This window comes from Prionailurus bengalensis, chromosome A2 (assembly GCF_016509475.1).
Source record: "Prionailurus bengalensis isolate Pbe53 chromosome A2, Fcat_Pben_1.1_paternal_pri, whole genome shotgun sequence".
NCBI classification, from domain to species: domain Eukaryota; kingdom Metazoa; phylum Chordata; class Mammalia; order Carnivora; family Felidae; genus Prionailurus; species Prionailurus bengalensis.
In genome coordinates, this window is record NC_057348.1 from 105099306 (window position 1) to 105113478 (window position 14173).

A 14173-nucleotide genomic window follows, 5' to 3' on the forward strand; every position below is an offset into this window, starting at 1 on the left:
ATTGTTAACTTATAAGTACTATTATATCAAGAAAATGTTAATTTTGGTATGCACATTCGATTCCTTTCAGATTTGGCGTGTAGAAAATAATGGTAGGATTGAAATCGACCGGAACTCGTATGGTGAATTCTATGGTGGAGACTGCTACATTATACTCTACACTTATCCCAGAGGACAGATTATCTACACGTGGTAGGTGTCCCTCTTTCATAAGATCTCAAGTTCCAAGGGGGACAGATTTTGCTCCAAAGTTGCATTTCATTAAATTTCTTGGGAGAGGGGTAGAATTATCCTATAGTTACCCCAGTGAGATTTGTATAGCATGCATGTGATATTTTCTTTCAATATGGTTTTAACTATATTTTGTAGGGGTTAGATAAAAATCATCCTTTCTAGTCTAGGAAAAAAGGTTTTGGTATCCAGAGGTAGTGTTCTTTTAGTAGATATGTAGTTGAATGTCTCATCTTCTGTGCAAGCTAACACTCTAGCTGGCCAGCACTGGCTACCAGGTGTTCTTATTGTTAAAATTCACAGAGGCCCATCCTGATTGAAACTGCAGAGTTGCAGTGAGGCAAACCCTCTAAGGAAGGGTTTATATATATTATATATATAATATTTTATAATAATAATAATATAATTATATTATAATATATAATATAATAATTATATATATGTATATATGTATATAAAATTTATGATTCTGATTCATACTCCAGTAAAAACTGATACAGTTTTACTCTTGGTCCCCATGAAATTCATGGCAGTAAAAGAGAAAAAAATGCCATTGTGTCCATACTTTATACAGTTTTGAAGAATGATTTGAGTTATTTGAAGGTTAAGTTTACTTAGAGTCCATGCCAAGGCCCTGTTCAATGGGGAGTGTCCAATCAGATAAGTTAGACGCACATACCATGGCTGAGTTGTTTCAAAGGGATGGGGATTCTATAACAAATCATAATCATGTGGGATTCTCAAACTTTTTATTAATATAGTGAAATCTGATAAAATATTTCTGAGAAGACTGGGAAAAAAATTCTCAAAAAAAGATCTTAAAACTGGACGGTGCAAGGGTGAAGCATGTTCCTACATGGTGATGGCAAACTTCAGCAGGTGTATTGAATATACATGGACACAAGTTTCTGCTGATATGGTGACATTTCTCTATGGTGAGGGTCCCACCAGATGAGAGAGTCACATCCATCCCTACAGTGTGACCACTTACCACGTACACTGACCAGTGCATTGAGCCCAACTAAGTTCAGGAGACCGGATGATTATCTTTATCCTATAGGCTTTTGGTACCAAAGGGTGGTCCAGGAACCAGAAGCATCAGCATCACCTGGGAGCTAGTTGGAAATGGAGAATTCCACCACCTGCTTTTGGCCCACTAAAGCAGAACCTGCATTTTAATGAGAACCCCAGATGATTCATATGCCCTTTCGTGATTAACAGTCACTGCCTTAGGCAATGGGTCACATCATATCCCATTAAAGATTAACATTAGCTATTTAACTGAGTGTTTATGATGTCATCTTCATAGCAACTTTTTTTTCTTTTTTTTTGAGCAGCATGTTTGTGTCAGCAAAGTGCTGGATGTTTCCATATATTATGTTTCTTCCTCACAACCAGGTTATTTTCAAAAGACAAAAAGGGAGGAGTGAATCAAACAGATAAAGTAACTTAACCCCAATTCACAACTGTTGTAACTAGTGAAGCAACATTTCACACCTTGATCTACCGCTCTCTTTAATTCTCCAGCTGAGTGTGGCTACCCCCTGGTATAAGCTGTGTTCTTCTTTTGCAGTTTCCTCTTCTACAATTGTAATTCAGAACGGTGTTTGTGCAAAGCATGGCATTTATAGGGATAAACCAGTCATTCCCAGTCAGCTTTTCTTCTATATTGTTTTTTGGTCTGCCTCTTAATTCTCTTTTGTATGTAAAAATGTGATTGTGGTGCTTAGATCAAGAAAGACTAATAAACAAGCAATTCAAGAGAATATTTTGAAAAGTTAACAATTTGCAATCTACATAAATAACAATGTGAATATAACTAAAACAGACTAAATCAGATTATAAACATTCATTGCGGTTATTATTTCTCAAATCATTTCAAAGTATTCACGGAGCACTTTCTATATTCCAAGCACTGTGCTAGGTAGATACTAAAGACACAGTGGTGAGAAAATTATATAACGTGTCCCAAGAATTTTTATTTTAAAAAGAAGCAGATGAGGGGCACCTGGGTGTCTCAGTTGGTGAAACATCTGGCTCTTGGTTTCGGCTCAGGTTTGAGCTCATGATTCGTGGGATCGAGCCCCACACTGGGCTCTGTGCTGCGAGAATTCTCTACCCCTGGCATTCTGCCCTTCTCCAGAAAATGCGCACATGCACGCACCCTCTCTCTCTCTCTTTTTCAAAATAAATAAACTTTAAAAAAAAAGAAGCAGATTATTAACAAGCATTTCAATGAAGTATGGAGGATTTTAAGAGAAAAGCAAGCTGAGTGATCTTTGGAGAGTTCTAGACCGACACCCAAACCCCCTTCTAGGCTATTGGGGAAGAGCTCCTAGAAGAAGTGACATCTTAGTGGGAGCAGAAGTAGCAGCTAGGCAGACAAGCAAATAGAGAAGTTGTTCTAAGCAATGCAGGTAAGGGTGCTCTAACCTACTAGTAATGACATATGGCTGCAGCAAAGTTAGGAAGCAAAAGATAAAATCAGAGAAATTATAAGGAGTCAAATTGTGAATAGCCTTGTAACCATCCTGGGGAGGATAGACTTTAGTGTCAGGGCCTTGGAGAGGTCAGTCAAGGAGTTTTCTTAGGGGAGTAGCATGATTGGCTTTCATATTAAAGAAAATATTCTGGGTTGACATCTAAAAGAATGGACTGATAGGAGGAGATTGGTGGCAGGGAGGCCACTGGGAATGTGTTGCAATAATCCCAGTTGAATGATAATGTGGCCAGAACTCAGCGTAAGGGCAACAGGGAATGCATAAGGTAAGTTTGTACAGTGTTAAGGAGTTGACATCTGAAAGACTAGTTATGGGAAGTAGGGAAGATGAGCAAATAAAGGGTGCCCCCCGCCCAGATTTCTGGTCCATGCACAAAGGCATAGTGTTTCATTCACTGAGATAAGAAACTTAAGAAGAAGACAGGTTTGGCTCTCTCTCAAAAATTCTAAGGGAAAAATGTGAGAAGATGCCACACGCTTCATAGTTCCTCTCTTTGGGATGGGACTGGGATGGAAGGGGTGGTCATTTAATTTTCTTCTTTCCAATTTGATGTGTTCAAGGTTTCTGTGATGATAATTACGATTTTTGAGATATCAAGACTATAAATTAGGTATTGAGAGTCCTTATTTTGAGAGTCTTTGCCATTTAATACCACAGATGTTAAATATAAGTGTGTTAATGTATGGTTTGCATGACTTCAAGCGCTTCTATAGTGGTAGTGAAGAGACATTTAGAAAACAAGCAGATCTCCTGAAGATTAGCTTTCAAACTAACAACTTCCCAGTTTATGTGATCATTTTGAAACAGGAGTATAAGTAGTTTAAGTTCAGGAGGCACAGTAAAAGGTGAAGGACTAGAATTGTCACCTACTGAATACACAAAGTTGTTGTTTCTTTTTAATTTCTAAAACCACTTATATTCTAACATGATAGGAGAAAAATAACTTTGCCAATGGTTTTTTCTCTGGAATGTCAGGTAATTGAAATTGAACAAACACTGAACAATGGCAGTGATGAATCTCTCGATGCAATAAATTCTATTTCCATGCAGCATTCATTTTCAACAACTAACAAGTGCCAAAGGTTTATAAACAAGAAATCATGTCAGGGAGATTGCTCTCCCCTTCCACCCCCCAAGCAAAGGATTTCAAAACTAGGGAAAAGAGCAACTTTATTATGTCTTGGTTGTACAAGTGGAGTATTTGACCCCTTAGGTCATAGACCCATAAAACAAATTAGTGTTAATCTCTGTGGATGGGAGCATGGGTCACTTTGACAGCAAGTGGAAGAAGGGCTGGAGATAAGTAGTGAAAAACTTATTGGGAGTGTCAGAAGGTGAAAGTTTGGCGAGGCTTTCCAGGTTTGCTGGTTGAAATACTGCAGGGGAAAAAAAGGAAATCGAGACAAAAGTTTGGTGATATTGTCTATAGTCAGTTGAAGTTTTTTTCCTGCGGGGGGAAGAAAAGGAAATGGAGAAATAATTAGGAAACTGCAGATGTGACAGAGAAATGACGGATGTTAGGAGAGCCAGCTATTATCCTCAGCTCTGTGCTACTCCCTGCTCTGTGCTGTCAGTAGCTCACAGAAGCTTTTGTTAACATTATTGGCTCCTGGAAAATTTAGGCTATTAGCATTAAAAGACTATGGACTACATTTTTATGATGTCTTTATTAAGGATACCTTTTTATTTTCTTTTAAATGTGTGCCTCACATGAGCATGTCCTTGTTTTTCTTTCATGCTGCCCTTTGTAGAATATTTTTATATCATTTGATTCTGCTGGTGCCATGAAACATTCTAAAATAAACAAAACTTGTTTCCTGTACCCAGTGTTTTGGGATATCTGTGTGTATATGTGTACATGTGTGTGTTGCCCAGTATAGGAAGTTATTGGTAATCTGTTCTGGGTATGAGACAGGTAGGTCACTCTTAAAGTTTCAGAAGTGTGTGGTTAACTTCTGAAATCCAGTTCCAGAATTAGTATTTCTAATTAGTATATCTCCTGACAGAGATGGGAGAATTGGCTAGAAACAACCATTGCTCAGTGCTTTGGTTTTTCCCCCTCACAAACTCATCAAATAAGCAGATCTCCCAAAGGTTGCCTTGCAGGTTAAGCTAGTGATTGGGGTTCTAGGCACAAGCTCCTTAGGAAGAGAAACTGCAAATGAACTGGATGAACTGATTTATTGACCCCTTTCTGGGCCGCTGGTAGTTCAGCCTCGCTTATGGTTTTATTAGTAATTCCTTGTCGTTGTAGACAAGATTGCCTACTTCTTATGATTGTTTCCTTAATTTTCCTGGGTCCAGACATTTGTTACTATGGTCACCAAATGTTCATGTAAAGAAGGATACTTTTAATAGCCAGCCTAATAGGTTAGGCTCATGTTCTACTCAAATGGGTTATTTTTACTGCAGAGACGGATTCCCAAAATATGTAGCTTCAACCTGAAGTCAGACAGACCTGATTACTTAGCTAAGTTATATTTTACTTAGCTAAGTTATATGTAAGGAGGCAGGCCTTAATTTATTTTCCTATAAAATGGAGATAAAAAATAATTATCATGTATAGTTCTAGGCAATACACAGGGCAATTCATTGCCTAATGTTCGTACTTTCAAAAAACGATGGCTTCTATGGCCATATCACGTCAAAACAGTTGGTCTCATCTTGATCTTTCATGATGACTTAAGTCTCTGAAATGCCTACATTAGAAAGTCTTAGAACTCAAATACAAACTAAATGACTTTACTTTGGTTCCTCCAGGCAAGGAGCAAATGCCACAAGAGATGAGCTGACTACATCTGCATTCCTGACTGTTCAGTTGGATAGGTCACTCGGAGGACAGGCTGTGCAGGTTGGGCTATTTTTACTCCCGGAACACTCATACAAGTTGAAGTTTGGCTAGCTCAGTAACTAGTTAAAGCTTTCGTCTCAAGTTGGGATGGGAATTTTAACATTTTCTAAATACTACATTTTTTTCATTTTGGAATTTAAATGTTCCTATTCTCATGCCATGGTAGTTCTCTCAGATTCTGGAAAAGGAGCAAACAAAATGAAAAAAACAACAACCAAAAAAACGTATTAACAGACCTAAGGAACCAAATGAACTGACAGGTACTTGACATGAAACTGTTCTACCCAAGTTATTACTTATAGCAGCTCACTTTCCAGCTTTCAAATCTTTGTAAATGTGTCATTACTTCTTAAAAAATAATAATTAAATAGAGAGGTAAGTCAGATACTTTAGTACAGACAATCTAAGCTGTGTAGGCCAAATTTGTTTTTCCAGCTGTTTTTTTTTTCCATCTTTGCCTGGAAGTTAGACCTAAATTTAAAGCAAGTTAAATCTAAATGTAAAGGTGCATGTTAACTTTTTACTTGTTTTTATTTTTAGTTTTTTAAGTTTATTTATTCATTTTTGATAGTGAGCAAGAGTGAGAGAGAGACGGAGAAAGAGAATCCCAAGAAGACGCCGCTGTCGGCACAGAGCCCGATGCGGGGCTCCATCCCACAAACTGTGAGATCATGACCTGAGCTGAAATCAAGAGTTAGACACTTAACTGACTGATCCACCCAGGCGACCCAATTTTTAAATTTTTTACAAATTAGCAAGATGACTGAATCCTTTAAATTCACTTAACTCTACTTTCCCATGAACTATTGTATTCACTTCTTGAATGAAATACTTCTAGGGGCACCTGGATGGCCCAGTCGGTTAAGCATCCGACTCTTGATTTCAGCTCAGGTCATGAGATCATGGTTCATGAGGTGAAGCACCAAGTCAGGCTCTGCACTGACAGCAAGGAGCCTGCTTGAGATTCTCTCTCTCTCTCTCTCTCTCTCTCTCTCTCTCTCTGCCCCTCCCCTGCCCTCTCTCTCTCTCTCAAAAATAAACAAACATTTTTAAAAAAGAAAGAAATATTTCCGGCTAAGAACTGACATCAGTCATTTAATTGATGTTTAAAGTGTTCCTTACCAAGTTATGCAAAAACTTCGGAGATATGCATTGTGCTTTATAAATTGTATATTTCATAATAAAATACTTGATATACCCAATAAACGAATTTGCATTCATTGTTGGCCAATGTGAATCCTAAATTCACTATGAAATGGTAATGTTTAGTTTAACCACTAGATGGCAGTAGTTTACAATAATATATAAACAACTCCAGTCCTGCACTGCTGTTTGAAACATTCCTTTGCAGAGTATATTAACTGTAGTGAAGATTTTTCAATTTGCCTTTTATCTCTTTTATCTTAATTTAGCAGTGGAAAATGAGTCTTATTCAGTGACCCACTTTTTTGTGTGTTGGCCGTTGAGGTTTTCTCGATGTCACCCCAAGTTTGGAGTTGTGACTTAGAAGACATTTGCATAAGTTGCTACTTGCTTATTTGCATGTTTGCTAATTGAAAGATATCTGTGGGGTGTGCCTGGCCGGCTCAGTCAGTAGAGCATGCAACTCTTGATCTCAGGGTTGTGAGTTCAAGCTCCATGGTGGGTGTAGAACTAACTTTAAAAAATAAATAAGTAAATAAAAAAGAAAAGAGAAAAGAAAAATATCTGTGAAGTTAGTTATTTTAGTGCTCCCTGGGCCTCTGGGCTATGGTTTGTACATCAGCATTCCCATTTATTTGGCTTCTAACAAAAGACACACCAGGGTGACTGAGACAGTTCAGTTTTAGCATAGAGCAAAATAATTGAAGAAAATAGAGAACTGACACAAAATTTGAGCTGTTTGTGTAAGGAATTGCATCAGTAATTTATGTAAGAAACAGGAGATTTGTTTCTAATCCAATATCTGGTGTTCAGCTACTAGGTGAAGTTAAATGATTTACTATTTACTTTCTTCAAATTCTTTATCCTTATATTACATATTGTGAGTGGTTATATTTAGCAAATCTATTACCATTTCTATAGATAAGAAGTAGAAAATATATTCAATTTTTGTTTTTGCCAGCTTTTGATGTTTGGATTGAAATCTATTTATCTGAAGATTATCACAATGTTTTCATCTCACAGTTGTAGAGATGTAGAATAATAAATATGCCTTGGCGTTGCCTTATTTTGGGAAGCATTTAAATGTACATCTCTTCACCTTCTGAACAAGATCCAAAACGTTTCAGAAACAAATATATCACTAAACATCTGTAGTGTTGGTGCTCTTGAAAAAAGTAATTTTTATAAATGATGGCATACACAAGGACTTTGTTGTGTTTTTCTCTTTTGGATATGTAGATGAACAGCCTTATCTGTTTATACTTTCTGGAAGCAGAGAGTGGTACAGTATGGTGATGTTTCCCCTGAGAAGAAACTGCTCAGGGTGCTGTGTCTGGAGAAAAAGATTCTTAAGTCAGCAGGAAAACTGTGCTTGATTTGCATTAACCTATATTTTCTGTTAATCATCATGCCTTCTGCGCTTCATTTTTAATTTGTTTTTTGTTTTGTTTTCAAAAAGGAAAATAACACATGTGGAAATACAGCCTTCTTTCACTGCACCCTTTATTATGTTTCTTTTATCCCCCATGCCCCCCAGATCCGAGTCTCTCAAGGCAAAGAGCCTGCTCACCTGCTGAGTTTGTTCAAAGACAAACCGCTCATTATTTACAAGAACGGAACATCAAAGAAAGGAGGTCAGGCACCTGCTCCCCCTATACGCCTCTTTCAAGTCCGGAGAAACCTGGCATCTATCACCAGAATCATGGAGGTAATGTCACGCATTCAATGAAACATGCCCTGTTTACAGACTTCCCGGTGGACCTGAGCTACCAACAAATAGCAGTCTTCAAAAAATTGGCAAATTCCTTTTATTTCGATAGTTAATCCATTGTTCACAATAACAAATTGCTAAAAGCAGGAGAACCAAGTAAGCTCCAGATATCAGGCCTGTCACACTTTTCATCTGCATTGTACCAAAACAAATACATTTTAAGAGTAATGTAACAAATCAAATGGTCAAAGGCCCGAGGAAGCTGAAACTGTCTTGAAAGGCCTGGAGGAAGATGGATGACATGTAATGGCCAGGTGGTCATAGTGGGGAAATCCAAGAGGGAGAGCCCGTGTTTGTGTAGGTGTAACAGCTGTGGAAGGTAAGCTTCATCGCACATGGGGCCAGAACCATAACTCAACGAGCCACATAAGCTGTCTCTGACAGCAACTGTGAAAGAAATCAAACCCCATATCACAGGTCATAAGACAAGAAGACCTCCAGGTATGGACAAGGCTGGCAGGCATGGGTGTTTACATGGCTGGTGTTTTCACCTCTAGGCTGGTGTTTTCATCACTTTTCATCATCCAGACCCTTCAGTCACCATTGAAATCCAAGTCTCCCCAGTCAGCCCTAAACTGCCCTGCACATTCTGTACTCCCCACACCTGGACCCACCTGCGAACCCTTCCCCTTCACACAAACCATTCAGCTGAGCCGTTGAAGCTAGGTGGGTCATAGCATCCCCCCACTACAATCTGTTCCCTATATCACCCTCCCCCTTTTTGCACTATGGCTGTCCTCTGAGGACATTGCCCATACAGCCCTCTTAAGTGGCAGGTGTTTTTCCCCAGTGCCCTCTTACCAGACATGGGGGCCGCTGGAGTATCCTCCTTGCTCAGCCTTGGCTGTTTGACTTTTGTCCTTCTTATCAGACTCTCCCTCCCTCAGCTTCCTTGTGCTGTTGTCCATGGAGCTGCCAGTCCTTCCCCTCTTATTCTTTGGTGGTTTCAGCCATTGTTTGACTATGTCCATCACTCTGGCTTCTCTCATCCAACAGTCTTATTGTTGACCCCTTTTATCTCACACTCATGTGGTCCTGTACTAAACCTTGCCATTGACAATCACTTTAGCACCTCAGAAATCTGTTTCAGACATCTAATCTCTGACAACCATCTGTTGTCATTTGGCCCCTTTACTCTAGGATGCATATCCCAGCAATCTCAAACCTGAATCCATGCACCCCCTCCATCCATCACACCCTTCATATCCTCCACTCTCCAGATCTCTCCTTTGAGAGCTGAGTCAGAGTTTCAGAGAACATAAACGTAATCACACAAGAGTTACTTATCTACTCCCCAAGTTCACCATTGTACCTGCATCTGTTCTTATATATTCTCCTTCTTGTCTGTTTTGTGGAATACATTTATTTATATTTAACAATTCATAGGTATTTTATAACAGTTACTTATATATAAATACCAAATTATTTTATAAATTGATATTGATATACCCATATCCATAAATTAACAATGCAAATTAATGTTTGTAAAAAGTAATATATTGGTAAATAAATTAATACATGTTTATTACATAAACAAACAAAATGTGACTTCTGTCCTAAGGCTGAATTCTTACCACCTGTCACCACCAACTTCTGTCCAGAACCTCCCACCCTCTTGCCTTCCTACGGGCTTTCTTGGATTCCACTCTGTCCCATGTTCTTATCTCACTTCCCATTCATCATTATGGCTGGAGGTAATCTCCTTTCTCTGTCATCAGTGTATTCTTCTCTTCTGGATTATTTACTTCACAATACAAGCATACCTTCAAAACACTCCCATCTTCCTTTAAAAACTATCTTTTGACCCCGATCCTGCCAGCTACCGTATCCTTTCTCTGCCCTCCTTAAGAGCACAGATCCTCAAAAGCATTGCCCTCGCTCACTCCCTATCTGTACACGTGTAAGCCTCTTCTCTGTAAAGCCGTTCTCCTCAGGCATCCATTCCCACCACGCCTATGCTGTTATCTAGTTGCCAGTGCCCCCCATTCACCATCTTTTCGGACCCCTTTACTTAACCTTCCAGTAGCCTTTGCGACAGTTGCCCTTCCCTGGCTTCTTGAAACACTATTATTTTTATTTTATTTTTTTCACCAGGCCTCTGAAGCCACTTACAAGATTTCTTCCAAACTTCTAAAGAGTGTTTTTGTTCCACTTCTCATACTAACCCAGTTTCTGCTTCTCCTCTGCTGTGTGTCCTCCAAGCCCCCTAAGGCTCAGTCTTGGCCCTCTCCATGACGATCGCATTCAGTCATATCATTTAAATGCTATCATGTACACTGATCTCATCCAGAACATTCTGTACACGGGTTCTGATGTGTTCAATGATGACTAATTATTATTTTTTTTAATCTATCAAATTAACCATTAAGCTCTCATCTACAGGTACACTCAGCTGATGTCAGATAGAAGAGTTGACAAGAATCCTTGCATTCCTGGTCTCTTCCTTGCACATCTTTATGAGACATGCAAGCTCCCTGTGATGTGGTTCCTTTGTGTCCTTTCAGCCTCTGAAACTGGCCTTCACATTCCTAGCCTCTCTGAAATGTGCTAGTCAAAACCATGTTTGTGAGGCTTTCTGTTTTCATCTCCTGGGACGCTAATGTTTTATAATGTTCTATTTTGGAACTACCTCCCTGATGTCACACTAGTCCCTGTGTGGGCCTGTTGCCCCCTGTCTATCATCCAACCTCTTTCTTCTGTACCAATAAAGAGACATTTGGATGAGAAATTGGAAGTCCTGGTTCCTAGCAATCTCCATCATCACATCTGATAGATTCCTTTGACTGTTGGTCCAAGAGACCTTGTTTCTACTGAAAAAGGATGATAACCACTTCCCTGAATGTTACCAACCCCTGGAACGCATCTTTAACATTTCCAACAGATTGTGTGTCAACTATATTTTAATTAAAAAAACAAATAAAAAACAGAACTTCCAGTGATTCCTTCCTCCTCTGGGGCGCTCTCTGGGGATAGGGCCCTGGCAAACCTGGTGAAATCCAGCTCTCCATGTTAGTTGATGGCACTTCAACCCAGTTGGCCAAGTGCCAGCATTTGGCAGCTGAGCATCACCTCCTTCTTGAAACGCTCTCTGCACTTGGCCTTGAGAACACCACACTTGGATTTTCTTCCTCTCTCATGGTTGTTCCATCTCAGTCTTTCTCACTGGTTCTTCTTCATCACATTGAGACCCACAGTTGTGCAGAAAGTCATACTGTCAGTGACACAGTCATGCGGTCAGACAGGTTCTCACAGAGTCTGACACAGAGTCACAGAATCACAAGGTCATAGGCAGGAAAACACCCATCCTGGGACCCTTGGGCTCACTAGCAGGCCCGACACTGCACATGCTTGCCCTGCCCCGAGGTTCCATGTCCAGCCTCACCCTCAGGTCTGGGTCCTTCTCACTCCTCTGTGGCCATAGGGAGCACAACTGTGCTCACCTGGCCAGTCCCTGAGAGTGGCCATGGCTTTGTGGTTGAAAGGAAGGGGCATGTCAGTGCTGTGTTTTTAATCTGCTATAGTCTTTTATAATTTGACTTATGATTTATCTGAGCCTGGAGAACCTTTTAGTGAATTTGCATTGTTATCTCTTTGCCAACATTGGACTCCAGTTCCGATTTTATGATTCCTAGGTGTCCTTTGTAAGTTTTTGGTGTTTTTTTTTTTTTAATTTCAGTATGATTAACATACAGTGTTATATTAATTCCAGGTGTACAATATAGTGATTCACCAGTTCCATACATTACTCAGGGCTCATCAAGATAAGTGTACTCTTCATATCCTTTATATATTTTATCCATCCTTCCCCTCTTCCCTCTGGTGATAATCAGTTTGTCCTCTGTAGTTAAAGGTCTGTTTTTTTTTTTTTTTTGGTTTGTCTCTTTTTTTCCCTTTGTTCATTTGTTTTAATCCTCTTATGAATGGAATTATATGGTGTTTGTCTTTCTCTCACTGGCTTATTTCACTTAGTATTATACTCTGTAGCTCCATCTATGTTGTTGCAAATGACAAGATTTCGTTGCTTTTTAGACTCAGTAATATATATAGCTGGAAGTTTTATACACACACACACACACACAATCACTTCTTTATTATCCATTCATCTATTGATGGACACTTGGGCTGCTTCCATAATTTGGCCATTGTAAATGCTGCCTCAGTAAATATAGGCATGTATATATCCTTTTGAATTTGTGTTTCTCATGTTCTTTGGGTGAATACCCAATAGTACAGTTACTGGATCATAGTGTAGTTCTATTTTTAGGTTTTTGAAGAACCTCCATACTGTCTACACAGTGGCTGCACCAGTTTGCATTCCCACCAACAGTGCAGGAGGGTTCCCCTTTCTCCACATCCTTGCCACTATTTGTTCTTTCTTGTGCTGTTGGTATTAGCCATTCTGATAGGTGTGAGGTGATACCTCATCGTGGTTTTGATTTGCATTTCCCTGATAATGAGTGATGTGGAGCATTCCTTCATGTGTCTGTTGGCCACCTAAATGTCTTCTTTGGAAAAATGTCTGTTCATGTCTTCTGCTCATTTTTAATTGGATTATTTGTATTTTTTGGTGTTGGGTTATATAAGTTCTTTATGTATTTTTGATACTAACTCTTTATTGGATATGTCACTTGCAAATATCTTCTCCCATTCAGTCGGCTCTCTTAATTTTGTTGGTCGTGTCCTCTGCTGTGCGGAAGTTTTTATTTTGATGTAGTGCCAAAAGTTTTGCTTTTGTTTCCCTTGCCTCAGAGACATATGTAGAAAGATGTTGCTATTGCCAATGTCAGAGAAATGACTGCCTATGCTCTTTTCTGGGATTTGTATAGTTTCAGGTCTTACATTTGGATCCTTAAACCATTTTGAGTTAATTTTTGTGTATGGTGTAAGAAGGTGGTCCAGTTTCATTATTTTGCATTCTTTTGCATTCTAGATGCATTTCTGCATCTTCTATTTTGTATCATTTGCATGTTGCTGTCCAGTTTTCCCAACACGATTTGTTGAAGAGACTGTCTTTTTCCCGTTGCATATTCTTGCCTCCTTTCTCAAAGATTAAGTGACCATATAATTGTGGGTTCATTTCTGGGTTTTCCATGTTAGTTGATCTAGGTGTCTATTTATGTGCCAGTACCATACTGTTTTGATTGCTACAGCTTTGTAATATAGCTTGAAGTCTGGAATTGTGATATCTCTAGTTTTGTTTTTCTTTTCCAAGATTGCTTTGGCTCTTCAGGGTCTTTTGTGGTTCCGTACAAACTTTAGGATTGTCTGTTTTAGTTCTGTGAAAAATGCTGTTGGTATTTTCATAGGGATTGCATTAAGTCTGTAGACTGCTTTGGAAAGGTTTCCTTTTGATTATTTGAAAAACCCCTTTAAGTTGGGGAAAGAAAAACTGAACATCTTTTGCTTTATGTGTGTCATTTATGTACATTACACCCACTTTCCAACCATCATTTATAGCCTATACTTGTTCTTATGATTTATTTGAATATCATTTTTGTTACTTATCACTTACATTTGGGTAATTTTATTTGTAGAGCCCTATGCTTGTCTGGGGGCAGATAAGCATTCTAAAGTGACACAGAGAAAAGTGCTACTAATGTTTCTTTTTTTAAAAAAGTGTTTATATATTTTGAAGCAGACAGAGAGCTCTAGCGAGAGAGGGGGAAAGAGAAAGGG

At 39.0% G+C, this 14173-nt stretch overlaps 1 protein-coding gene across 1 annotated transcript in view; it reads left to right on the forward strand.

Annotated features, from left to right (window-relative positions):
• Positions 1 to 14173, forward strand: part of SCIN (scinderin) — an 82233-nt gene that overhangs the window by 59419 nt on the left and 8641 nt on the right. The window contains exons 9-11 of the mRNA XM_043588987.1: positions 71 to 192; positions 5493 to 5583; positions 8264 to 8434. Coding sequence (XP_043444922.1) covers positions 71 to 192; positions 5493 to 5583; positions 8264 to 8434 — 384 coding nt within the window. The remainder of the gene's footprint in view (positions 1 to 70; positions 193 to 5492; positions 5584 to 8263; positions 8435 to 14173) is intronic.